The 26,442-nt window shown below is 43.4% G+C and overlaps 1 protein-coding gene across 2 annotated transcripts in view; it reads right to left on the reverse strand.

Annotated features, from left to right (window-relative positions):
• Nucleotides 1-24,631: 24,631 nt before the first annotated feature.
• Nucleotides 24,632-26,442, reverse strand: part of RBKS (ribokinase) — a 65,482-nt gene continuing 63,671 nt past the window's right edge. For both annotated transcript variants that reach the window (XM_081854201.1, XM_081854203.1), the window contains exon 8: nucleotides 24,632-25,124. In XM_081854201.1, coding sequence (XP_081710327.1) covers nucleotides 24,951-25,124 — 174 coding nt within the window. In that variant the 3' untranslated portion in view covers nucleotides 24,632-24,950. The remainder of the gene's footprint in view (nucleotides 25,125-26,442) is intronic.

A 26,442-nucleotide genomic window follows, 5' to 3' on the forward strand; every position in this document is an offset into this window, starting at 1 on the left:
CAGGACTCTTCTTACAGCCTCGGTCCAGGATACCTGAAGGAGCGTCTCCACCCCCATCGTTCTGCCTTCTGGCAGTTCCCTCGCTGCGAGAAGCCTGTGGAACGCCCTCCCACCAGATGTCAAAGAGAAAAACAACTACCAGACTTTTAGAATGTTTTATTAGGTTTTTTGTATTTTAATATTCTGTTGGAAGCCACCCAGAGTGGCTGGGGAAACCCAGCCAGATGGGCAGGGTATAAATAATAAATTATTATTATTATTATTATTATTATTATTATTATTATTATTATTATTATTATACGTTCTTGAAAATAGGTCCAGGAGCTAAGCTGGGATTCATGGCTGAAACACAGAATGGTGTCCTGGATATTCACAGAAGCTGCCCGCCCCCCCCCCCCGGGCTAGTCTGTGTGAACAAGCAGCTTAAATTATTGCCTGCAGTAGCATAACCTACTTCACAGGGTTGTTGTGTAAATGGAACTAGTGATGGTAGGAAGTGCACTGCCCTTAGTAACTCGGAGGAAAGGCAGGATTCGAATATAACAAACAATGCTTCCACTCCCCATTCCTAAAAATAGGAATAAACTACAGTATAAGTCCTGGTGTGGAGGATGTTGATTCAGCAAAGACCCCTAAGATTTGTCACATTGGAGGTGGGTGCTACAACCACACCTGACCAGCGTTGAAATAAAATAGATGAAACCTGTTACTTAGTTTTCAATCCATCTATATTTATATCGACAGCATTTCAAGCTGGCATATAATGCTGATGTACAAGTTCTTCCTCGGTCTTCCATTTCCATCTGGTTTGTTTCCAGTCGCTTTATTTGATCACTTTTGCTGCTTTTTCATGTCCCAAATAAAGGCAGCATCTGTTCCTATTTAGTTCTCAACAGCTGTGCTCTCTTCTGTTGTCCCTGACTCCTGCATCTTCAGAGGAAAGAGTTAGGAGTTTGTCTGGGTTTCTTCACCATTGCGTTTGTTCAGTCGAATGGCCAATCGACAGCGTTTCCAGTAAATTAACTAGCAGGTTTCCCCTCCCCACAAAAATTTAATATAATCAGGTTCCGAAGGGGCAAATAAGTGGTCAACAGCACAGAAACATCTATTATCACATCTGCTATCCAGGATATTTTGATTTAAAACAATCTGAATGGAAATCAGTTGAGCTAAAGTGGCTTTGTTTCAACAAATTTGATTTGGGGTGCGATTCTAAGTCTGGAAGTCACACGGAATTTATTTATTTTATAATTACATATACAGTCATACCTCGGGTTACAGACGCTTCAGGTTGTGTTTTTTCAGGTTGCGGACTGACGAAACCCAGAAGTACTGGAACGGGTTACTTCCGGGTTTCGGTGGCCGCGCATGCGCAGAATTGCTAAATCACTCTTTGCGCATGTGCAGAAGCGCCAAATCGCAACCCGCGCATGCGCAGACGTGGGTTGCGAACACTGCGGGTTGCAGACGTGCATTCCGCATGGATCACGTTCTCAACCCAAGCATCCACTCTATATCTCACCCAGCGCTTTTTTTCTAAAAAAATGTTTGGGGGGTACTCTCATTTTGACTCAAAATCACCATTTTATAGTTCAAATCGCGGAAAATAAATACAGTAAATGGATGAAAGGCCGCCATTGGGGGTTGCAATGGAACTGACAATTGACTGTGCTAGAGAAGAAACTTTAAAAATAAATAAATTGTAGTTCTCCCGTTAGATTCAAAAAATGTTTAGGGGTATGCGTACCCCTGCATCCCCCCAGAAAAAAAGCACTGATCTCACCTTTCCTCTGAGAAGTACAATGGGGCATACATGATTCCCCCCGCCATTTTTCCTCACAATAACCCTGTGACGTTTAGATTGACTGTGCCTGCCTCTGTTGTATCTTATTGTGAGAGTATTTTCCCCCAGTGATATTGTGATTTTAATTCTCGTAGCCCTCCATAGGTATTGCATATGAATTTAAAAATGCAGTGTAAAAAATGCCCATTGTAGAATTGTAGAGCTGGAAGGGGCCATGGGTCACCTAGTCCAGCCCCCTGCAAAGCAGGAATCTTTTGCCCGACATGGATCTCGACCCAAGACCCTGAGTAAGAGTCTCATGCTCCACTGACTGAGAGTAGACCCATGGAAGTGAATGGTGCATGCTAGTCATGGATTGCTTGTCCCATTTATTTAAATGGCTATACTCTAAGCCTGATTAAGATCCAACCCTATATAAATCAGTAAAATAAAATGCAATTTGCACCTTTGTGGTTCACACCAGTCCTGTGGTGCTCTCTTGGAAGAGAGATGGTTAATATTAAAAGCAGCCTAGGATTTCAATGGTGGTATTTCCAGCTGGTTTTTCTCCCCCACCTTCACAATATACGCCATCCATAAATTGGGTATATTCTCTTTGTTTACTTTTATTTTGACCCACGAAAAATAAACTAGAATCTCACAGGCCCAAGACAGTTTTGTGACTTTCGTCCCAATGTGGTTCCACTTGGAGGACTCTGGGGTGGATTTTTTTTAGTTCCACTTCCCCCCATCCTTGCCCTTGACAGATATGACAGTTGTAGATAGTGGAAGTAATAGAGCCCTGCAGGGGAGAAATTCTTTTCTAAAGCTCTTTGTGTAATCTCAGTTCGTTATTGCTAAAGAGATCTCTGACCAGGAGGCAAATGGTGCAGTAGGAGCCAGAACTATATATAGCCGAAAGCTCCTAAGGGAGCAGAAAGCCAGCGAGGCTGCTGCCTGACACACAGATGCCTGGAAAAGCTTGTGTGGATCTCGGGGCCTTTGCTCGTGTATCAGTGGCGCGTCTCTTTATGGTGCAATGGAGACCTGATCTAGATGTTGCTTCCTGGGGCTCTTTATAGCAGACGCTGTCAAAGGTCACAGCAGATTGTGTTTTCAGAGCTAAGCAGGGCTGACTCGTGCATGTACAGTGGTACCTCTGGTTGCGAACAGGATCCGTTCCGGAGGCCCATTCGCAACGTGAAAAGAACACAACCTGCAGCGGCGTGTCTGCGCACACGCTGGTTGAGACCCGCCACTTCTGCGCATGCGTGTGATGTCATTTTGCGCGTCTGTGCATGCACAAGCGGCGAAACCCAGAAGTAACCCTTTCCGGTACTTCCGGGTCGCTGCAGGACGTAACCTGAAAGAACGTAACATGAAGCGAACATAACATGAAGTATGACTGTCATGGAAATGTCTCAGATACAATATTGCAGTTGTACCTCAGAAGTCGAACATCTTGCAAGTCAAATGTTTTGGCTCTCGGACGCCGCAAACCCGGAAGTGAGTGTTCTGGTTTGCAAATGTTCTTTGGAATCCGAATGTCCTACACAGGTTCTGCGGCTCCCTGCAGCCAATCAGAAGCTGCACCTTGGTTTCTGAATGTTTTGGAAGTTGAACAGACTTCCGGAACAGATTCCGTTCGACTTCCAAGGTACGACTGTATTATTGTTGTTGTTGACGTTGTTTCAGTTTATATAATCATAGAATTGTAGAGTTGGAAGGGACCCCGAGGGTCATCCAATCCAACCCCCTGCAAAGCAGGAATCACAGACACCTAAGAAGTTTCCATGAAACTTACAAAAAAAATTAAACAATAATAAACTGCAACATAAAATCATAATAAAGAACAATGCATGGCAACAACAGTCATGGAATAACTATCAGGGATGGGTGCCAGGAGCGGGTCAGCAATAACTCACACGGCTTCAGTGAAGTTAACTCTTTATTCAAAGAAACAAGACAGTCCAGGAATCCAGGCCTAGTGAACACAGCAGCTCTTCCTGGTGGAACTTGCCCCTATGAGGCAGTTGTGAGGACTGAAGGTCCCCACCTTCCCACAGCTCCCTGAGAGTCCTCCTTCAGTTTCTTCCCAAGCAACCTGAGGCTCGCTTATCTTCTCTGTCTTTGCTTCTCCCTCTTCATACCTCTTCGGGATCTGGGAGACCAGGGTAGGGGGCAACGTTTGGTCGTAGCAGGAATGGGAGACAGCCTGGCTTATTCAGCAGCCTGGCTCATCTCAGCCTCTTGGCCCCCCCTCTGCTCCAGCTCCTGTGTCTGATTCTGGACTTCTCTGTGCCACGGACTTTTCCTGCTCACTAAATCCTGTTGCCTTTTCCACTTCCGATACCTCCTCCTCCCCACAGTGCAAACAATTTTCCCAGAAAGGGAAAATTCTGGTTTCTTAGGATTGGAATAAGTGTCTTCTATTCTACACTTCTACAACTCTAAAAGGAGCTCATCAAATGCTATGTGAATTTCATGCCGGTTAGGTAGTATGGGCTGTTTTTGAACATATCTACTGTATGCAGGGGATGCAGGTGGCGCTGTAGATTAAACCACAGAGCCTAGGACTTGCCGATCAGAAGGTCAGCGGTTCAAATCCCCGTGACGGGGTGAGCTCCCGTTGCTCGGTCCCAGCTCCTGCCCACCTAGCAGGTCAAAAGCACGTCAAAGTGCAAGTAGATAAATAGGTACCGCTCTGGTGGGAAGGTAAACGGCGTTTCCGTGTGCTGCTCTGGTTCGCCAGAAGCGGCTTAGTCATGCTGACCACATGACCCGGAAGCTCTACGCCGGCTCCCTCGGCCAATAAAGCGAGATGAGCGCCGCAACCCCAGAGTCGTCTGCGACTGGACCTAATGGTCAAGGGTCCCTTTACCCTTTACTGTATGCAGATTTTATTTCAGTTTTATTGTCAAGTCTTTCCCTCAAAGAGTTCTGGAAATTGTAGTATTGTGAGAGCACTTTTAGAGACTCCCATAGCTGCATGCACACTGCACAGAACTATAGTTCAAAGCGTTCCTGGGAAGAGTGGATGGCCTTTAATCAGTTTAAGTCTGTGATGTAGATGCTTTTGTGACTGACTCCAACTACAAAAGCTGAAGCTGCTGAACAGACTCTTGGGCTGGGACATTGTTTGGGGTTTTTGTTGCTGCTGCTGTTATTATTAAATTTTTGTATATTTTTAAATCTCTTTATGATTTACAAGGCGATTGCTTGGTTTGGTTTTGTGCTTTTTAATGTGTTTTCTTTATTTGTGACTACTGTTATTGTGTTTGTCATGGTGTAAATATTTTCATGTTTTTAGTAGCCTTGAGCAGTGCTTTAACTATGGGACGAATTAAATGATGAAGATTTCAAGGGCGACAGCCTTTGAGAAGTGGTTACTTTTGTGATGCTAGAATCATCTACAGTGGTACCTCGCAAGATGAAAAATGCGCAAGACGAAAGAGTTTTCCGTTTTTTGAGTCGTTCCGCAAGACGAATTTCCCTATGGGCTTGCTTCGCAAGATGAAACGTCTTGCGAGTTCTTGCAAATTTGTTTCCTTTTTCTTAAAGCCGCTAAGCCGTTAATAGCCGCTAAGCCGTTAATAGCCGCTAAGCTGCTAATAGCCGTGCTTCGCAAGACAAAAAAACCGCAAGATGAAGAGACTCGCAGAACGGATTAATTTCGTCTTGCGAGGCACCACTGTATTTTCACCAAAGCTGTTGCAAGCTGGCCATTTAGCAAAGGAGCTGTGGGTGATACTTATCCCTGAGCTGTAACAGCCACATCCTTGCTCTAACAGTTTTTTAAACTCCAGCTTGGACTTTGCGGTCAGTGGGCATTACAAAAGAGCAACACACACATCCTCTCCCTCTCCACGCCCCCCACCCGGCCAGATTGAAATCACAGCACGGTGTTTCTAGACAAGTTGTTATGTAATCCTCTCCCCCCCCACTTCCGAGGGTGTCACAGGAGAAAGGACAGATGGGCAGCTCTTATGAAATAGAAAGAGGAAAGACGATCTTCTGGCAGGGACTGAGCAAAGGTCATCCTTTGCTTTGTGTGCGTCAGCAGCAGAGAGTTCAGACCTGCGTATGTTACGAGGCCGAGTGGGATTGGAAGTGACTTGACAGAAAATAAAAACAGGTTTCGGGAACTAACCCAACCAAGGAAGTTTCTTATGCAGCAAATGTCTGCTGAAAAGGGAGAGTTGAGGTATTCATTTGCTGCTCAGCTCCCTTTGGTGTTTTGCACTTCCTTCTTTCATAAACAGGGATGGAGAGCCAGTGGCAGCTAAATGCTGTTGGACTCCAACTCCCATCAGCCCCAGCTAACATGGCTAATGGATGGGGATGATGGGAGTTGGAGTTAATCAACATCTGTGTAGAGCATCTCACTAAGCTGGATACAGTGGTACCTCTGGTTAAGAACTTAATTCGTTACGGAGGTCCGTTCTTAACCTGAAACTGTTCTTAACCTGAGGTACCACTTTAGCTAATGGGGCCTCCCGCTGCCGCCACCGCGCGATTTCTGTTCTCATCCTGAAGCAAAGTTCTTAACCCGAGGTACCACTGTATTTTGAATTGAAAAACACCCAGAAAATCAGTCACATTACCCAGCTCCCACCTTTAGTGAGGGAGTCTGTCACAGAGCCAAACTTTGTGAGTCTTTCACACCTGATCATTGTCATAGCTGAATGGAAAAGACCCACATGATTGACTTCATCTATGTGACTGGAATGGGACGTGGGTGGCGCTGTGGGTTAAACCACACAGCCTAGGACTTGCCGATCAGAAGGTCGGCGGTTCGAATCCCCGCGACGGGGTGAGCTCCCGTTGCTCGGTCCCTGCTGCTTCCGACCTAGCAGTTCGAAAGCACCTCAAAGTGCAAGTAGATAAATAGGTACCGCTCTGGCAGGAAGGTAAACGGCATTTCCGTGCGCTGCTTTGGTTCACCAGAAGCGGCTTAGTCATGCTGAGCACATGACCCGGAAGCTGTATGCCGGCTCCCTCAGCCAATAAAGCGAGATGAGCGCCACAACCCCAGAGTCATCCACAACTGGACCTAATGGTCAGGGGTCCCTTTACCTTTATGTGACTGGAATGTTCCCATGCTCCCTGGTGCCATGGGAACATCTCTCTGGGAAGTGGCTGCCATACTACTAAGGACATGGCCACACTTCTGCTTGTCCTGAGTCTAGAAAGCACATGTCTGAGAGGATTTTGGTTTGTCCCAGGCTTTCTAGGCAAAGGTCTGTGCGGTTTTTCATTTGTCCTGCCACTTTACCCCAGAAAACCCTTTTTACCACTGAATCCTAACCAAGTCAATCCGCAGAAAAACTTATCAATGTTTGTTGTGATTTAGCAGTGAACAGTAGGTTTCCCCCAGGGAAAGCAGAGGTGGAAGTGTGGCTGAGCCCTTTGCGGATCTGGGAAAAGAAAGCAGATACTTCTGACCAAGGCAACCATACTGCCACATGAAAGCATGCTTACTTGTATGAGCAAAGGATGCACCGAGCATGGGCTGCCTTGCGCTTCTTGGGCTGGCTAGCTGCCTGCTTATTTACTGTGGGAAGCTAACACGAACCGCTGGGAAATGTATGCGAGTTTCGTGCCCTGATCTCTTTTTCTTAGTATTTGGCAACTGACAGTTAAGAGCACATAGAAAATAGGAGCACCAGGCCAATATTTACATTGTTCTGATATATTTAGCCTACCACTCATCTCTTCATTGATCTCTCTTTCTTTCTCTTGAGGGTTTCACCTCAACAGCTAGGTTACAGGTGCAGGGTTTTCTCTGCCAACATTGCAGGTGACTCCCTTGCCTTCTTAGCGAGTGCCAGGAACAGAGCCACACCTGTTTGGCAAAGAACAAGGACCTGGTTGCATCCTGAAGGCACACAGGGGATCATGTACACAATGATGAGTTCTAGAAAGGAAAGGAACATTGCAATCACAACGTGACAGGCCTTTTATTTTCTGTACTCAGGAAAAAGGCTTGGCATGATCCTGAAAGGCTCTTTCTCTCATTTTTTTTTTTTTTGGAAACGGGCATATTCTCTGTTGAAACAGGTAACTTCATGTTCGAAATAGCTGCCTTAAAAAACAACAACAACAAAAGCTTAGTTCTATACACCATTCGTCTTTAACCAGCAGGCTATGACCCACAATATACTTATGGTTAAATAACGCTAAGATCATTCACTGCATTATCTTATCCCAGTTCTCCATTATCTCTATATTTATTTATTTAAATAATTTCTTACTTGCCCGTTAGCGCTGGCTCCCAGAGCAGCTTACCAATAAAAACACTGCAATATTCAGACAAAACAAACAGTAAAAATCCAACATCAAAGCTATGTTGAAAGGCTAAATTAAGCTAAACTATAAAAGGCCTGAGGAAAGAAAAAAAGAAGAAGACCACCCACCCCTGAGGACGACTCTTCTGGTTTTTCTCTGATTTCCCCACTGTAGTTTGAGAAAATAAGGGGAAAGCTCCAGGAGAACACAGAAGAACAACAGCTGTATGGCAGTGGTATGTCTGCCCTGTAAAAAGCGAGAGGATTATGCTGACTTCGTGAAACCAATTTTTGAGTGCATCTTCCTTAATAAAACTAGACAAATACTATGCCTTTTTCACTGTGTCACTGTAATGTTTTTCAGGCCTTAAAGAAGGGCTCTGCACCATGCTGGAGCCCAAACTAATGCCCAGCTCCTTCTCTCTATCCCTCTTTAGGCTTATCTCCGAACGCTATTATGGAACATATGACCAGGGGACTCAGCTATACAGTGGTACCTCCGGTTAAGAACTTAATTCGTTCTGAAGGTCTGTTCTTAACCTGAAACTGTTCTTAACCTGAAGCACCACTTTAGCTAATGGGGCCTCCTGCTGCCGCCACACCACCGGCGCGCCATTTCTGTTCTCATCCTGAAGTAAAGTTCTTAACCAGAGGTACTATTTCTGGGTTAGCGGAGTCTGTAACCTGAAGCGTATGTAACCTGAAGCGTATGTAACCCGAGGTACCACTGTACAGCTGCAATTAAAATGTTTTAAGTGTGTTGTAAAGTGCAATATACAAATGTGACAGTAGATGGTGACAGTGAGTGATGGCAATTTCAATGTGTTTTTCAAAACTTTTTTTTTTTTTAAAGCATTTTCACAGCATTTTTTATATGTGTGTAGATTCCACCCAGGACTGGTTTCCATGGTTTGCTCCCCCATCGCCCTGATCCATGCTTGGGGAAATAAACAACGCCTCTGAGGCTGCACTCTTTCCTTAAAGGCTCAGCCAAGTAGTGATCGCTAGTTTCTAGGGGCCCCGGCTCAAGACCCGCCTTGGCACCCTAGAGACTGTCACAACAGAAAATATCTGTCTCCAGGCATCACCCACCTACTTCAGGTGGTGGTGGAGACACAGAACAGGGCCTCTGAGATTGGTCTTGAGCCATGTATGAGACTTAGGTGGAGTGGAAGTTAGAACATTACAAATGTTTGGTAAACATTTATTATATGAAATGCTCACTACAACACACACAGACACACCCCATTTTTCTATCTTCATATTTTCCTTAAGTGCCATGGCTTTTGCTTCTGTAGAACAGTGTGTTCTTTTAATCTTTAGATTTGGATTTGCACCACATATTTATTAGGCCAAAAGGAGGTTTGACAGCTTTTGAAATCAAGAGGATCTAGGGTGGAGAAGGCGCTTGTAGTACCAGGAAGGTCTAGAAGCAGAGTTCAGTGCAAAAGCTCTTATGGTCTATAGTCAAAACAAAATAAAAATTTTTTTCCTTCCAGTAGCACCTTAAAGACCAACTGAGTTAGTTCTAGGTATGAGCTGTCGTGTGCATGCACACTTCTTCAGATACTGTATCTGAAGAATATCTGAAGAAGTGTGCATGCACACGACAGCTCATACCTAGAACTAACTCAGTTGGTCTTTAAGGTGCTACTGGAAGGAAAAAATTTTTTATTTTGTTTTGACCATGGCAGACCAACACGGCTACCTATCTGTAAATGGTCTATAGTGTTAAACATAAAATGACTGATAACGGTGGGTGGGGAAATTGACCTTTCCCCTTTGCTTTCCTGGCAACTAGCCTGAAACAAACAGAACCCTTCAAGACCAGTTTTTTTTACTTGTCATTTGGCAACCATCCTTGAAAAGGTTTCCTAGATTCCACTAGAATAATTAAGCTTGTGTTGCTTCCCACCTCTTAATAACTTAGCTGCATCCTGGTTATATTTAACATATATTGAAGGTTTATTTTCTTAGATTTTTTTTCTATAGAGAGGAAATGATGAATACTTATTAATACTAGGAAAGAAACCCAAAAAAAGCTTATCCCTGCCTTGCTATTATTGTCTCCCATTGACCACAGGCAGTATTAATGTTACTATTCTTTTCCTGATACATGCTGTTTCACATTGTGTTTCTATACCCCAAATGGCTAATATTCTACATTATGCATTTTGTAATCAAATCATCTAGTGAGGGGAGTAAAGAAAATGTATTTTTAAAAATAATTATTAAAAATCTATTTTGAAATGAGTCTATATGGGAGCACATCACTGTGGAAAAGACAGAGCTTGTCTCCATAAGATCTCCAGCGACTGTTGAAACCAGGAAGGTTAGGCAGAGCCAGACTGTCTGGCCTCTTCACTGCTGCGTATCATAAGCTGTATACCGCAATTTTGAAAATATATAATGTGAAGTATGTTTGGGGCGAGAGACGAGGAATGCAAAGTTTCCCTTTAGGAAGCAGCCTTATCCTGAGTCAGACCAAAGGTCTGTGAGTGACAACGCTGAGGGAACTTGAATTTGAATGTCTGCGTGCTTGCCAAAGCAGATATGGGCCATGAAAGACTCTCTCAGTTTCATATATATACACATGCCTTGTCCAATTGTAGAATGCTACAGTGGTACCTTGGGTTACATACGCTTCAGGTTACAGACTCCGCTAACCCAGAAATAGTACCTCGGGTTCAGAACTTTGCTTCAGGATGAGAACAGAAATCGTGCTCCAGCTGTGCGGCGGCAGTGGGAGGCCCCATTAGCTAAAGTGGTGCTTCAGGTTAAGAACAGTTTCAGGTTAAGAACAGACCTCCAGAACGAATTAAGTACTTAACCCGAGGTACCACTGTATCTTCTGAACTCAACTCAACTCCCTCACAGTCAGCATTATATCAACACCATTCAGTTCCCCCCAACAGCCACAAGAATAGTTTCTGAAGGACCCTTTTGCCATGAAAGGAGGAAAAGGAAAAGGAAAACAGCCTGTTGAACTGCCACCCCTCAGCCCCCAGATGTGGTGGCTCCTCCCTCATCCAACTGTCACCACAGAAACTTCTGCAGAACCATCTTGCCCTGTGGGGTGTGGAGAAGGAGCCGTTACTACAGCTTGTTCCCTTTACTGTAACATCTTTTCAATAGGTGCTTCTTGTTGTAATCATCTTTTGCGAAATCACCTTGTGAGGTTCGTCTCAAAAGCAGCATATAAAGAATTCAAATAAATAAATGTGGAGATATGTGCTCTCCCCCCCTTGAGGCTGAAGAAAAAGTAAAATAGAATTCAATCCCTTTTGAGAAGATGTGCCAAATTCACATCAAAACTATTTGTTCTTAATTCATTCTTTGCCATCAATGCGGGGGAGGGGGTAGGTAGTGAAATAACCAACTCTTTGCAGATAGGTAGATAGTTTTTTTAAAAAAATGAAACTGGTTGATGATGTCTTAAGATGCAAAGGAGTTTAACTCCCAACTTGGCTGAAATAAACCATCTTGAGTGTTGCTTTAAGATTCTACAAATTCTGCAGTCAGATCACATTTCAGGTTTTGCTCCAAAGGAGGCAACGAAAGAGGATCAGACAAAAGGATCCTAATGGCAGCACTATCTGATCACCCCAAATGTTCCCTCTCCTCTTTAACATGTTCCTTGAAAGCCTATTTTTTGCGCAGTGGATATAGGTTTCTAAAGGACTGTTCAGAACACTGATAATAAGTTTTGCTTGTATATAGCTGAAATGGAAACAAGGCAGAACATGTAAAACAAAATCAGCAGGGCCACCAACAGACCTGTCAAATCAACTCCCAATGAGGATGTCATGTTACTCCAGAACTCGGTTTTACTGTCAGCCATTTGTTTTCATGCCACATAATATCACATTAACTAGCTGTTATTATGCATTCATTCTTGGCCTCATTAATGTGCTTTCAGCATGTCAAGCTGACATATATTTGTTGCATTGATAACTGCAGAACATTCAAAGGCCTGGTGAATCAATATTAATTCCTACACTACGTTTCTCTAACATGAAAGGAAGAAGAGAAATAACCCATCTCCCATTGTCTGTACAATAATCTGCCATAGCAGCATTATAAAGTAAAGGTAAAGGACCCCTGGATGGTTAGGTTTAGTCAAAGGCAACTATGGGTTGCGGCGCTCATCACGCTTTTCAGGCTGAGGGAGCCGGTGTTTGTCCGCAGACAGATTTTCTGGGTCATGTGGCCAGCATGACTAGACCGCTTCTGGCACAATGGAACACCGTGATGGAAGCCAGAGCTCATGGAAATGCCATTTACCTTCCTGCCACAGTGGTACCTATTTATCTACTTGCACTGGTGTGCTTTTGAACTGCTACGTTGGCAGAAGCTGGGATAGAGCAAGGGGAATCCTTCATAAGGATTCGAACTGCCAACCTTCTAATCAGCAAGCCCAAGAGGCTCAGTGGTTTAGACCACAGTGCCACCTGCAATCTCTGCTGTGTGGTTGCAAGATTCCAGGGGGCTCCAGGCACTCACCCAGGGTTGTGTTTCCATCGGGAAATCAAGGCACAGTGAACACCAGTGTCTGTAAGAAATATGGTTTATTTTACAAATTGTTACACTTAAAGCCTTCAATGGAGGGGGTGCAGAACATTACATCCCAAGAGGGTCTCTCATTGCTCTCTTCATAGCTTCAGCAAGCTTAGGTCCAAAGCAGCAGCCAGTCTGGTCTCTTGGTGCAGCCTCATCTAGCAGGTGCAATATGGCGTTCTCCTATTTCCTCCTTCTTGTTCCCAGAACGCCTTGCCAAATACAGCCCCTCCCCTTCTGTCTGCTCATCCCCTTCTTCAGAGGGACAACATTTTTCCTGTGTGTCATCACACCCATGTTAAGATGGCAACCTTCATCTCTCAGACACAAGCACAAGCACACTTTTGATGGGTCATCAACAACCTTTGTCATGCATTACAACTTCGATCCCAAGGGAAGACTCCAAGCATTTAGTAATTTCTAGCATTCAATCATTTCAAACATTCACTAACTTCTTAGAATTATGGGCGCTTTTGTAAAGCATCAGTGACAGGTGGCCATCCAACCACTGCTTAAAAACTTCCAAGGAAGGAGAGTCCACCACCTCTTAAGGGAGACCGTTCCACTGGCAGACAGCTCATACTGGCACTAAAAAATGCCCTTTAAGTTTCTCTCATGTAGCTCGTGCAGCTTGTGAATGTTGTTAATGCAAGCTAAAATGTAAAAGAGAACCATTTAATTTTAAAGTCAAAAGCACCTTCTAGTCAATGTCAATTTTATATTCACGTTGTCACTAGTCAAAATGCCCTTATGGGGCTACAAAAAAATGTCAGTCTATGATGCCATGTGCTGTGTTCAGAAATGTGCACAAGAAACACATTTGCCTCTGTTTAATTATAATGACTTTAAAAGTTCCCAATATGTGGTTTCAAATTACTTGAAAACTGTCAAAGATTAGAACAGCAGAGGGCAAGAAGGAAAGGTAATAGGGATTGGGAAGAGTTTAGGGATAAATGGTATTGTAGGGAGAAGAGCGGCAATCCATTTGCATATTTTTGAAACTTTTAAAAGGGAAAAAATCCTTCTTACGGTCCAGTTCTAAGCATGTTTATGCAGAAGCAAACCCACTGAGTTCAGTGAAATTTACTCCTTGGTGTGAACAGAATGACAGCTTTGGGGAGCTGATTGCTGTGCCGCCTGCTCACATTCTGATCCTGTGGTGACATGGAATACACGCAGAGGCCAGATATTTGGACAAAAGTATATTTTGTGCATTTCTAAACTCCACAATACAGACAAACACATATGTCATATGTTTCTAAAGTGGCATAAAGGACAGGTGCATGCGATGGGGAAAATAAAACCACATACCACTACCAGCTGCTGACACACCCAAAGATCTACTGAAGTTTGGGAAGGCACCATCTCAGTACCAATCAACTGTTGAATGGATAAGGAAGAGTGAATAGAGGACCCTTGACCTAGTCTATTTTTGAAGGTTTAAAATCACTGGACAAAAGATTGTCAAGATCCATTAATAAATATGTTCCAAGGGCAAAAATTAGACATCTTATTTAAACGTCATATTGGCTACCTCCTGCTGGCAGCCAGACTGGTGATAGCTAAAGCTTGGAAGGACTTAAAAGGAATATATTTAACTACTGGCTCAATAAAACATTGTAATTGGCTTTTGTTTGAGAAATTTACTAATAAAGTGTGCCTAACAAAAAGACAAAGACCTAAAGACCTATTTAAAACACACTGTTATAGCTTTATTACCTCTATGAACAAGGACAATCCTGGATTCTTGAAGACAGTCATTTTTTGGTTGCTTTGAACATTTATCTTTTCTGCATGCTGACCTTCTCGGGGCTGAATTTTTGTGATGTAATATTCTGCTGTATGCCAGGGGTTATTTTGGTCAAAGTGTGGTATAGGTTTAAAATTCAATAAAAGGTATATACAAAATAATAATATAAATATATACTAACAACACTAACAGGAATGGACTGAGTTGAGAAGAGAAGCCTGATGAAGCTGGTGTTTCCGAAGAACCAGCAGCGTGACCGACTTCCCATTTCTCTCTCTGCTGCAGTCTGAGGGACAGATTTCATTCTCTTTGTCAGGATTGATAGTTGCTTGCATAATCCTGCCTCTCTTTGGGCCTCAATCTGCCCAAAAATCTCAGTCTCTGATGTGGAGAAGCTGTGTTTTTCAGTACAAGTTAGAAGGGAGCACTGATCTTGTGTGTATCACCAGCAGTGGAAATCCACAAAAGGAAATCAGTTAAAAAGTGTGTGGGTCAAAGCAGAGAAATGGGCACTGGCATTTTCAACAACTTCATCTGCCAGCCTCACATTCTGACCAAATAAATAATGTTAAAAGGCTGAGTTACAATGGCAGACATGCTTCCACAGGCTTCAAGCCACATGTTTCCCTCCTCCCATTATTACTGCCTGCCTGGGAAATGCAGCTGTTGTATGGTAAGGTAAAGGTAAAGGGACCCCTGACCATTAGGTCCAGTTGTGACCGACTCTGGGGTTGCGGCACTCATCTCGCTTTATTGGCTGAGGGAGCCGGCGTACAGCTTCCGGGTCATGTGGCCAGCATGACTAAGCCACTTCTGGCGAACCAGAGCAACGCACAGAAACGCCGTTTACCTTCCTGCCGTAGCGGTATCTATTTATCTACTTGCACTTTGACGTGCTTTTGAACTGCTAGGTTGGCAGGAGCAGGGGCCGAGCAACAGGCGCTCACCCCCTTGCGGGGATTCAAACTGTCAACCTTCTGATCGGCAAGTCCTAGGCACTGTGGTTTAATCCACAGCGACACCTGTGTCCCCTTCTTGTATGGTATGGCATGGCAATTTATTAACCCTATTTTTAGGTGCTTCTAAAATACTCAGGGACAGATGCAACCCCACTCTGGGTTTATGCAACCCTAAAGGTGAGTGAAGCAGGCAAGTCTTAGCGATGCAGATGACGGTCCGACCATGAGATAAAAAGGAGAGAAAATTTAGGAAAACGTTCATCTCCCCCAACTGTGGACAATGCAGTTCTACGTAGATGGAAAACAAATGACTGGGGCGTCGCAATACTAAGGTCTGCAGTCCCCTGCCTCCGACACAAGCTGATCTGTATGGTCATTTACTCAAAACACACAAAGATCACACTATTTATACTGATTTATTTATACTCTTTATTTACACAGAGGCTGCTTGGAGAGACGACTCTCAAAGCGAACTGCAGGCAGTTTGTCCAGAAGAGCCGTAAGGCGACAACGTCGTGAAGGAGGCGGGAACGGGCCCTAGAAAGCAAGAAAAAGAGGCTTAGGGGCGGGGCCAACGCCGGAGAGCGCGCGAATGGGAAGCAAGGGGGAGGAGCTTTATCGAGCGCTTTCGTTTCCCCCCTCAGGGTGAGCCGGGCAGTGGCTTGGGACCCGGAAGTGGAAACGAGCACGCCCCGGAAGCGCTAAAGGGTGGCGTTTGGTCTGAGGCGGACCGCTGGCTAAGCCTTCGTGGGCGGCGGAGCCCGGCTGTCGTTGTTGCCGCCGCCGCCGCCATGTTTCTGACCGTGGCCAATTGTGAGTGGGCGGGGAAAGGCGGAAGGGCCCTTTGGGGAAACGGCTGCCTGCCGCGCCCCCGGGATGGAAGGGCCTGGGCCGAGGCGCCATGGTTCCCGGGGGTACCTGGGTAGAGAAAGCGCCGCTACTGGGATGGAGAAGGGTTGGGTGGGCCGGGGCTTGTAGTTCCTCACAGTGAGAGTTCCTTGCCTTTTCAGTACAGTGGTACCTCAGGTTACAGACTCCGCTAACCCAGAAATAGTACCTCGGGTTAAGAACTTTGCTTGAGGATGAGAACCGAAATCGTGCTCTGGCGGCGCGGCGGCAGCAGCAGGAGGCCCCATTAGCTAAAGTGGTGCTTCAGGTTAAGAACAGTTTCAGGTTCGGAAGTACGGACCTTCGGAACGAATTAAGTACTTAACCTGAGGTACCCTTGTACTTCGCAGGGGTCACTTCGCCTGTGACACTTGTTCCAAGGTCAATTGATGAAACAGGGCAGCTCGATACGACCCCTTGTATTACTTTTCCCCGGAAAGCACCTTCGTCTTCCGTTAAATGCTTTCCCCTGCCTTTCCTCCAAGCAGCTTGCGTGGTTCTCTCCTGCTCCTTCTCTTTCCTCTCCTCCCCATTTTATCCTTATGACAGTCCAACCGGGAAGGTTAGGCTGAGAATCAATCGGTGGCTGACTCACCGGAGTGGGGATTTGAACACGGCCCCCCAACCTAATTAACATTATCACCCAATGCAGCACTCGAGCTCCCTGTATTTTAAAAAGGTAGCTATGGTATACGCATGAATAATGTACTGTACTATACACATCAAGGCAAAAATCTGTAAGCAAGATGTTGCTCACTCAGATGGGCAGGATGCAGTTTCTTCTAAATATCGCAGTAAAGGTAAAGGACCCCTGACAGTTAAGTCCATTAGGCGTTATAAAAAGGAAAACCCAAGTTTGCCATTGAGCATGCTTTGCCAGGGAACCATGGCCAATGCTAGCTCCTTCGTGAGTTTTCCTGACCTACACATTTTCATGTTCACATGGTTTTTTTTTAAGGTCATACCTTAAAAGTGTGCCTAGAGCCCCTTAGCTTCATTCACCAGCAGTTGGAAAAAAATACAAGATTGATCTACATAGCACTAATTTCCATCATTTCCCTGTGGTTTTCACAACTAGAGAAAATAGTTTTTATTCATGTTATCCATTGAATTATAGCTTGCTGCAGTTTGTTTTCCACATCAGGATTTTGTTTTGGGATAGATGGAAGTATTATGAATGCAGAGCATGCCTCCTAGTGTCACTGCCTCTCAGCCCAACCTGCTTCACAGGGTTGTTGTGGGGATTAAATGAGGGGGAGGACCATGTATACTACCTTGGGCTCATTGGAGAAAAGGTAGGATATAAATGCAATAAAAATAAATAAATAGAAAGTTAATATGCCTACTGAAAAGTATATATTTTGGCAGGCAAATAGGGACTCTTCCCAGTGAATTGTGTTAGAAGATGGAATAAGAGATTAACAAAGACAAGGCATAAATTGGGGAAGGTCTGAAGCAAAGCTGTGTGGCAGAATGAAATATTGACTCTTAAGAGGTGTTGTAGTGCTATCGATGAACTTTCTTAGTGAAAACAATTAGAATGGCATAGCGCTATTGCTTTAGAAGAGGGATGGAGGAACCTGTGGCTGTCCAGATGTTGGGCTACAACTTGTTATCCTTGGCCACTGTCCATGCTGATTGAGGATTTAGAGCTTTGGAACCCAGCTCTGTTCCAGCTTTCTGGCCAACCTGCTTCAGATGGAAAAACACTTACACAAACAATTAAACAGTAGTTCTATCTTGGCGTAGTTTGGTGTATCTTTCTGCATTTAGAAATGCATTTAAATAATAAAACAATTTCTCAGCAGGTATAATTTTTATAAGAAACATGATGGTAAAATAATTTCTCTTTTTCTTTCCTATTCTGCAAAACCAGTGGCCAAGAGCAAATCAAAGTAAGTGAAAACTCCCAACTACTATGGTTGTGTTTTGCCTAGCATTGTAGTTGCAGTTATCAGTGTCCCAGTGCGGTCTTGGTGCTTTTGTCTATGGAGATTGTGGATTTTCTGCAGTAGACTCTTGCTTATCTGTAGACGTGTCACTGCCATTCTTCTACAACTGGAAAGGACTTGTCCACAGAATATTTCATGTGAGCAATGTGTATGAGGAATTGGGGCCTGATATAGCCCTAAACTGCGGGACCAAACTGCAGGAGGCAGTGGAAGACAGGAGTGCCTGGCGCGCTCTGGTCCATGGAGTCACGAAGAGTCAGACACGACTAAACAACTAAACAACAACAACAATAGCCTGATAGTGCTGTTTAATAACTCAGTAACAATGCTGCCTGCAAACGATTTTGTTAAACGTATTGGCTAGTTAGGCAAGTACCTATTGTAGCAAGGTAGTTGGGCTTTGGATTGTTTGAGCAAGGTACTTTTCACTTGTGAGTAATAGTGACAATGGGCTCGTGAGAAATATGCAATGAAATCTTGAAGCCTGAAGAGAGAAACACAGAATGCTACTGTAGTAAAGTATGAGTTGAATCTATTTAAGTCATACTCAAGAGTTGGCCCATTGAAATTTGTAGACTTATTGCCTGTTGATTTCAGTGGGTCTACTCTGACCATGACTTAGGGTAGAATCTTAACACAATTTACCTGGGTAAGTCCCACTGAACACTAGGACCTGCTTCTGATAGGATTGCCCTGTTAATTGGATGCAGCTCTGTGAATTGGGAGTGGTACTCACGACTCTGAAAAACAGGACTTCATGGATCAGAGACAAGTCTAGTTCAGTGTTTCCCAACCTTTTTTGGGCAAAGGCACACTTGTTTCATGAAAAAAATCTCGAGGCACACCACCATTAGAAAATGTTTAAAAAATTAACTCTGTGCCTATATTGACTATATATAAAGTAACACTCTTTAATAGGAATCAAATAAACACAAAGAAAGTATTTTATAATTACTTTATTATGAAATAGTAAGTACTGTATTTTTCGTCCCATAGGACGCTCCGTCCCATAGGACGCACCTACTTTTTTGAGGGGGGAAATAAAGGAAAATTTTTTTTCCTTTATTCCCCCCCCCAAAAACCAGGTCGGGGAACAGTGGGATGGCGGTGCTGCGCCTCCCCGCTGTCCCCCGAGCTTGTGGGGCTGGCCCATGTCTGCCTGGCGCGAGGGGCGCTCTGCTTCAGGGCGCCCCGCGCGTCCGGCGGCAGGCTACAGTCCGCAGCATGGGGAACCCTCTGTTTCAGGGCGCCCCACGCGCCCCCCGGGTGCGCAAGGCTTGCGGACACCTGCGTGGAGCACGGGGCGTCCTCTGGAGGGCGCCCCGTGCTCCGCGCTGCAGGCTGCTGCCCGCAAGCCTTGCGCTCCCGGGGGGAGATCCCCCGGGTGCGCAAGGCTGGCCGACACCAGCGCGGAGCACGGGGCGTCCTCCGAAGGGCGCCCCGTGCTCCGCGCTGCCAGCTGACGCCCGCAAGCCTTGTGCTCTCGGGGGGAGGTCCCCCGGGTGCGCAGGGCTGGCCTACAACAGCGCGGAGCACAGGGCGATGGGATGTGGGAGGGAGCTCGCTCCCCGCCCCGCGTGTGCTCGCCGCCGCCGCCCCGCCTCTCGCCGCCCGCCTCGCCCGCCTCCCATGGCACACCAGGCAATGTCTCGCGGCACACTAGTGTGCCGCGGAACACCGGTTGGGAAACACTGGTCTAGTTCAGCTTTAAAATTACGTACAGTCATATCTCGGAAGTTGAATGGAATCCGTTCCGGAAGTCCATCTGTCTTCCAAAATGTTCAGAAACCAAGGCATGGCTTCCAATTGGCTTCAGGAAGCTCCTGCGGCCAATCGGAAGCTGTGACGGATGTTCAGGTTCTAAAGAATGTTTGCATACTGGAACAATCACTTCCAGGTTTGTGGCATTTGGGAGCTAAAACGTTCATCTTGCAAGGCGTTCGACTTCCAAGGTATGACTGTATAGTTTGATTGCACTATGCAGTGAGTCTTTGAAATGGTTCAAGACAACCTGACACTCATGGAAGCACTCATTTCCATGTTTCAACCGCTTTGAGGTTGTTGTGTTTTTTACAGTTCAGCAGTATATATATATTTCATGAAATAAATAATGGCAGTGCTGTCTTGGGTTTCTATTCCCCAACTGAAATTTAATCTGAAGTAACTTCCAAAAACACATTCATAGTTATTACCATAATTGCCACACCATCAAATTAAAATTTGGAGTAATGACTTCAAGAACGGTTTAGGGCTACTCTCTGTTCGATTTTTGAAGACTAAATGCTTAAGTTATGCTTCGTTGGTTATACCAGTGGTTCAGGCCTATAGAGAGCTCTGCTGTGAAACTATATATGGTAGATCATGAGTATTGCTGCAGAACTCTTACCACTTAAGCTGCTGGGTAAATTAAAGGGAAGACTTCCTCCTCCTGGGAGGAGTGATACTAAAGTTGCTTTTATTTTTGGAGGGCACAAACCCTTGCATACAAATTGCTAATAGGTGGGGATGATGGGGAGAAGTTAAATAGTCTTGTAGAGTTCGAAAAAATCAGCCTTCAGTGGAGCTGTTGCTAAGCCCCTGCAGCTCTGAAAATATCCCTCTAATTCTAGTTTAATCAAATTACTAACATGCATACTTTAAAGACAGGTTTTAAGGGAACTGACCTCAGCCTCAACAGCATCCAAATAAATAGACTTAATAACAACCACCCATCTGTTGGACGGTGAAAAATCATTTGTGGTTCAGAAGATTAGGTCTGCAATGTTTTACACACTTACCTGTGAGAAAGCCCCATTGAAGTAAATGGGACTTATTTTTGAATAGACATAGAAAGGATTGCTCTGTTAAGAGTGTAAATGTAAGCCTGTCTTAATAATGGAGAGTGCAGCCAAGCTGGTGGCAATCATATTGCTTTCCTTTCCTTTGGACCACATCAGTGAGGCCAAGAGGAGAGTCTTGTCATCTGGGCAGCCCAGAACCTCCATACACAGTGCCCAGGCTTGCACCCCAGAGAGGTCACTTTGGTGCTGCTAATGCAGCAAAAATAATGTGGGAGGCAGTAGTTACGAGTTACCTATCTCTGCAGCTACAGCAGGCACTATGATTCTCCAGTGATCTGACTTCACTCCTAGAGGTGCACTCCATTGTCTCTCAAGTCTGATGGATGCCAACAAGGGGCTTAGCCATGTGGTCATCTTTTTTAGAAAGCACAGCTGTTGTGTGTGTTTTTCAAATGCTGTTTTAATTTTGTTTTGGTGTAATAAGCAATGACATAGAGGAATTGTTATCTTTAATATTTATAACACTGATGGGTACTTTACAGTTTATCAGACAAAATCTTTTACAAATATAATTATAGTGAAGTTTGACAACATGTAACTTTATCTAAACTTAGTAGGAACAAAATAAACTAAAATTGTTTATCATGCCTCTAGAAATTATATTATGAATTAAGATAAAGCAGTAAGAATAAATGGCAGGCAGTTGTTCCACTTTTTGTTTATCGTTCTAGGTATATCCTTGTGCGGATGTTGAGTGAAGCAGGAACAGGTTTTGCTTTCAACATGAAAAGAGGCCGACTTGAAGAAAAGTTAGTTAAATTGAAATATGATCCTATAGGTAAGAAGTTGGGGGATGCTTTACAAGGGGTATAAATATTTTATCTTAACCACTTACTGAATGTGAATAATATGCATATTCAAATTGTATTACAAACATTCATCCTTGAAATATCCTGGCAGTTTTAGAAGGAACAATGGGTCACAGTGTTTTCTTAAAAAATCTCTGAGCTGTATAGGATGACATTGGCAGAGTGTGGAGTGGCACATAACAGTGGATGAAATCAAGACCTGTTCCCAGCTGCATGAACTCTAGTGCTGCTTTATAAGATGGCTTGAAATGAAAATTATATTAACTTTTAGTCTTTTTTATCAAAGGTAAAAGTTAAATTTTATATTAAATAGTAGCTTGTTTTTAGAGGATGCTTTTTCAAATAAAAAAATTGTTTTTATTCTTCAGTTTTAAGTGAGTGGTGCAATTGCTTCCCTTTTTTCTCTATGGAAGCTGTAAAAACTGCAAGGATTTTAGCTTTCACTTAGTAAAAGAGCATACAGAAGTGTCCAGAACAAATGAATTCACCGGCTTATTTATTGGCTAAAAAGCAAACTGGCCAATTCAGCAGCTTATTTACTAGCTTAAAAGCCACACAATGGCCTTAAGTGCTCCTGTAAGCTCGTCTTTCCCATTGTTATTCTTTTTTTTAATGATGCACATGTCTATGTGATAAGTCCAGGAACATGCAAATACACATATTTAGACATTGCATTGACATGTTAAAATGCATTCATTTCACTATCACAGATAGGAAAATGCTGTGGTGCTGGAAGAGATTTTCAGTGACACAATCCAAATGAGTTAAAATATTAACAGTATTATTGATCAGCTTTGTAAATAGAAATTCAGGAGCTGGTCATCTGCCTTGCTCCTTGTGCAACTGCCCCTGCCCCGCCATATTAGACTCAGCATTTAAAGAGTTAGGAACATGCACATTAAAGAGGATGTGGGTATGTTTAGCTAGAATGAACTGCAGGTCCCATTGCTTATATAAGGCAATTGAAAAAGCTATTTTAGAAGTTACTATTATTAACTTACATACCACCCTTTATGCGAAGATCCCTGGGCAGTGTACAACATTAAGAACATAATTTACGCAGCATAATAAAAAATAATAATACAGAGCATAACAATACACAACATAAAAATTAAAGAATCATAATCCATATTTAACAAGTCATAGATTATTTAATGTCCAAAGGCCTAAAGAGGAATGTTTTTGCCTGGCGCCTAAAGACATGTAATGATGGCACCAGGTGAACCTCGGGGGGGGGGGGGGAGCATACTACACACGGGAAGCCACGAGAAAAGAGACCCATTCTTGTATTTTCATCCACCGAACCTCTCAGGGAAGGGGGACATAGAGAAGGGCCTCGGGTGATGACTGCAGGTCTGGGTCTGTTAATATGGGGAGAGGCTCAGGGATTGAGGTCTTGAGCTATGTAAGGTTTTATAGGTTAGCACCAGCACTTTGAATTGGGCCCAGAAACTAATTGGCAGCCAGAATTGGCATTAAGTTCTCAAACCGTCTTGTTCTGGTGAGCAACTTGGCCTTCAAATTTTGCACCAGCTGAAGCTTCTATACCATTTTTAGAGGCAGCCCCAAGTATGTCAGTGATGTAAATTGGACTAGAATTGTAAACACAGACTATGTTTTTTTTCCCTTGTTTTAAAAGGAGACAGTAGTAAAATTCTGTTTCCCCCCTGCAGTGTTCTAATTCATAAGAACAGATACCCATCTGTATTTTTGACTGCTCTGCTGTTGTTTTTTTAAACTGGTGTTGATTATTCATGCTTCCAAAAAAATTCAAAATTGAAAGTGATTCCATTTGTACACAGACATTTGTGATTCTACTGATGAAAGTGTTAATTTTCACATGGCAAGGTGCACATGACTGAGCTGGTCAGTGGTCAGGTATGTAGGTTTGATAAGGCCTTTTGAAAACCTAAACTAACTTTCTTTCATTTTCTGTCTATAGTTAAACAGCGTGTCCTCTTCAAAGAGCTGAAAAAGGTCCGTTCCCTGTAGACGACAACTGGCAAAAATGATTGATTCATACATGAGGCACACTCATAGGTGGAAAGGCTAGCCCTGTACTGTTCTCAGAAAGGAGAGGAAATGGACTGAGATGGCTGTCTCCTGTAATTTGAAGACCATTGTGAAAGAGAACAATGTAGAAAAAGAAAGTTTTTGGTGTCTAGCCATGGATCATCATAAGCAGCAACATATTTATAGTTAATTTTACAGCTCTCAATAAAAAAAAAAATCAAATTCCCTTGTCTCTGTGTGTTTCATTTCAACACCACTGTGGAACTGCCTGCAGTTTTGAAATGTTTGTTTCACATAGCAATAATATTAAAACCTCTAGTAGGACCTTAGTCGAACAGTTTCCAAAGTTTTCTTAGGCATCCAACCACAGAAGGCACACAAATAATCAGCAGCCAACTTCAAGGGGATGTTCCTTTACAGCTACAGCTTACTGGGTACATAATTATATCCAAGCATCTTGTCATACTGGAAAATGTTTCCAGTGAAACCTGTATTAAATTCAACTTCATTGAAGGCTTTTTTTGGAACAGCTAATTAATTTTGCCTAAAGCAGCCATTCCAAAAATATATATACTTGACAGACAGACAGAGAGACAGACAGACAGAACGAGCTGCTCCAATACTCCATTGCCTGGTCAGCTAACCTTTCGTTAAGTATTTGTTGTGCTGGCAGGTCCAGTGTAAACACTGAACAACATTGTTTCTAAATTTGTCAGCTGTGTTTTCCAACAAAGAAAATCAGTTACCTAAGAAGTTTTATTCTTAAAAAACCTTGCCATTTTGAGATCACAACTTCAGAAATTATTTTGTGAAACATTTATTATAATTAAGGCATCATAACAACATCAAACCAAACTTCATCTCTTCACGTCCCTTAACTGAGGAATGGGAGTGTCTCATTCACAGATCTGAAGTCAAGTATTTCACAGCGTCCTGGAAAGACCCTGCAGTGAATGGTACCCTGCACACCTTATTAGGGGCCAGGACCTACGTATAAGAATGTGTTCGATACAGTTGTCTCCTTTCAGATATATGTAGAAATTGTTGAAATTATACATTATCTTACAAATTGAAAATCAGTGGACCACCATTGTGACAGTGCAGTGAGCAGGTTAGAATAGGTCTTGGGGCAAGTCCTTTCTATAGGGATAGGAAGCCTGTGTCCCTGTTGCTTGGACACTAATCGTCGCAATGAAGTTACTGTTCGCCAGCATTTCTTCTAGAGGCAGGTTGGGATAGTAAGCCAGGTAGAAAGCCAGTGCCCCCACAAAGCTGTCACCTGCTCCCTGAAAAGAGACAAACCAAAGTTACTGCTCCTTCAAACGTAGTTACATAGAAAGTCCTGCAAAGAGAAACAGTTTGCCTAAACAAATAAGTATTTTCATGAAATCTGAGTTTGAATATATATTTAAATTCAGATTTTATAAAAATAAATTTATGTACATGTGTGCTCTGCAGTGAATGGCTAGAATTTGGTGACGGCATATAAACAGTGATTACTGTAATTACAGTAATCTTTGATTACTATTTTCAGACACTTGTTGAATATTATTATAATATTTATTTATTTATACCCCACCCATCTGGCTGGGTTTCCCCAGGCACTCTGGGCGGATTCCAACAGAATATTACAATACAATACAATACAATACAATACAATACAATACAATACAATACAATACAATACAATACAATACTCTATTGAACATTAAAAGCTTCCCTAAACAGGGCTGCCTTCAGGTGTCTTCTAAAAATCTGGGAGTTGTTTTTCTCTTTGACATCTGGTGGGAGGGCGTTTATTTCCCTACCTTAAGAACACAGAAGTAAATGTTGACTCTCATGTATAAGTGACTTAAATTCACTGGTATATTTCTGAGCTTGTGGACATGGAGAATAAAGTGATCAGTGGCTGCTACCCATGACAGCTATGTGACAAAATTACAAGTATTCTTTCTCCTATTCTGATGGATTGGCTTATTCTATGTTATACAATTCTCATAAATGTTTTATAAATCGTAATAAAGTTTCAACCTCTGATTACAAATTAAAATACTATAACTCAACAGCTTTGTGCTTGAGACCCACCTCCTGCTACAATGAGAAATGAAGTTTATCCATCCATTCATAAGATGATGTTGGCTTTGTTTGCTTCCCTTACTTCTAAGATAATGAGTTACCCTAGCCATTGTAACAAGTTCTCATACTTTAATAGAGAGGGTAGTAGGTTGTCCCCACTTTTTTGCACAGAATTCTTGCTGCTCCTAACCTGCAAGAAATTCTTCACATTCGGATTGTAAAGATGCCTTCACATACGCCAATAGTAATAAAAGATGCAGTGGAATGTGCTACTGAAAATTTTCATATGCAGTGGTGCCCCGCAAGACGAATGCCTCGCAAGACGAAAAACCCGCTAGACGAAAGGGTTTTCCGTTTTTCGAGGCGCTTCGCAAGACGAAAACGTCTTGCGAGTTTTTTCCCTCCCCCCTTTTTCTAAGCCGCTAATAGCCGCTAAGCCGCTAATAGCCGCTAATAGCGCTAAGCCGCTAATAGGGATGCTTCGCAAGACGAAAAAACCGCTAGACGAAGAGACTCGCGGAACGGATT

Source organism: Podarcis erhardii (assembly GCF_964252035.2).
Source record: "Podarcis erhardii genome assembly, chromosome: 3".
Lineage (NCBI taxonomy): Eukaryota > Metazoa > Chordata > Lepidosauria > Squamata > Lacertidae > Podarcis > Podarcis erhardii.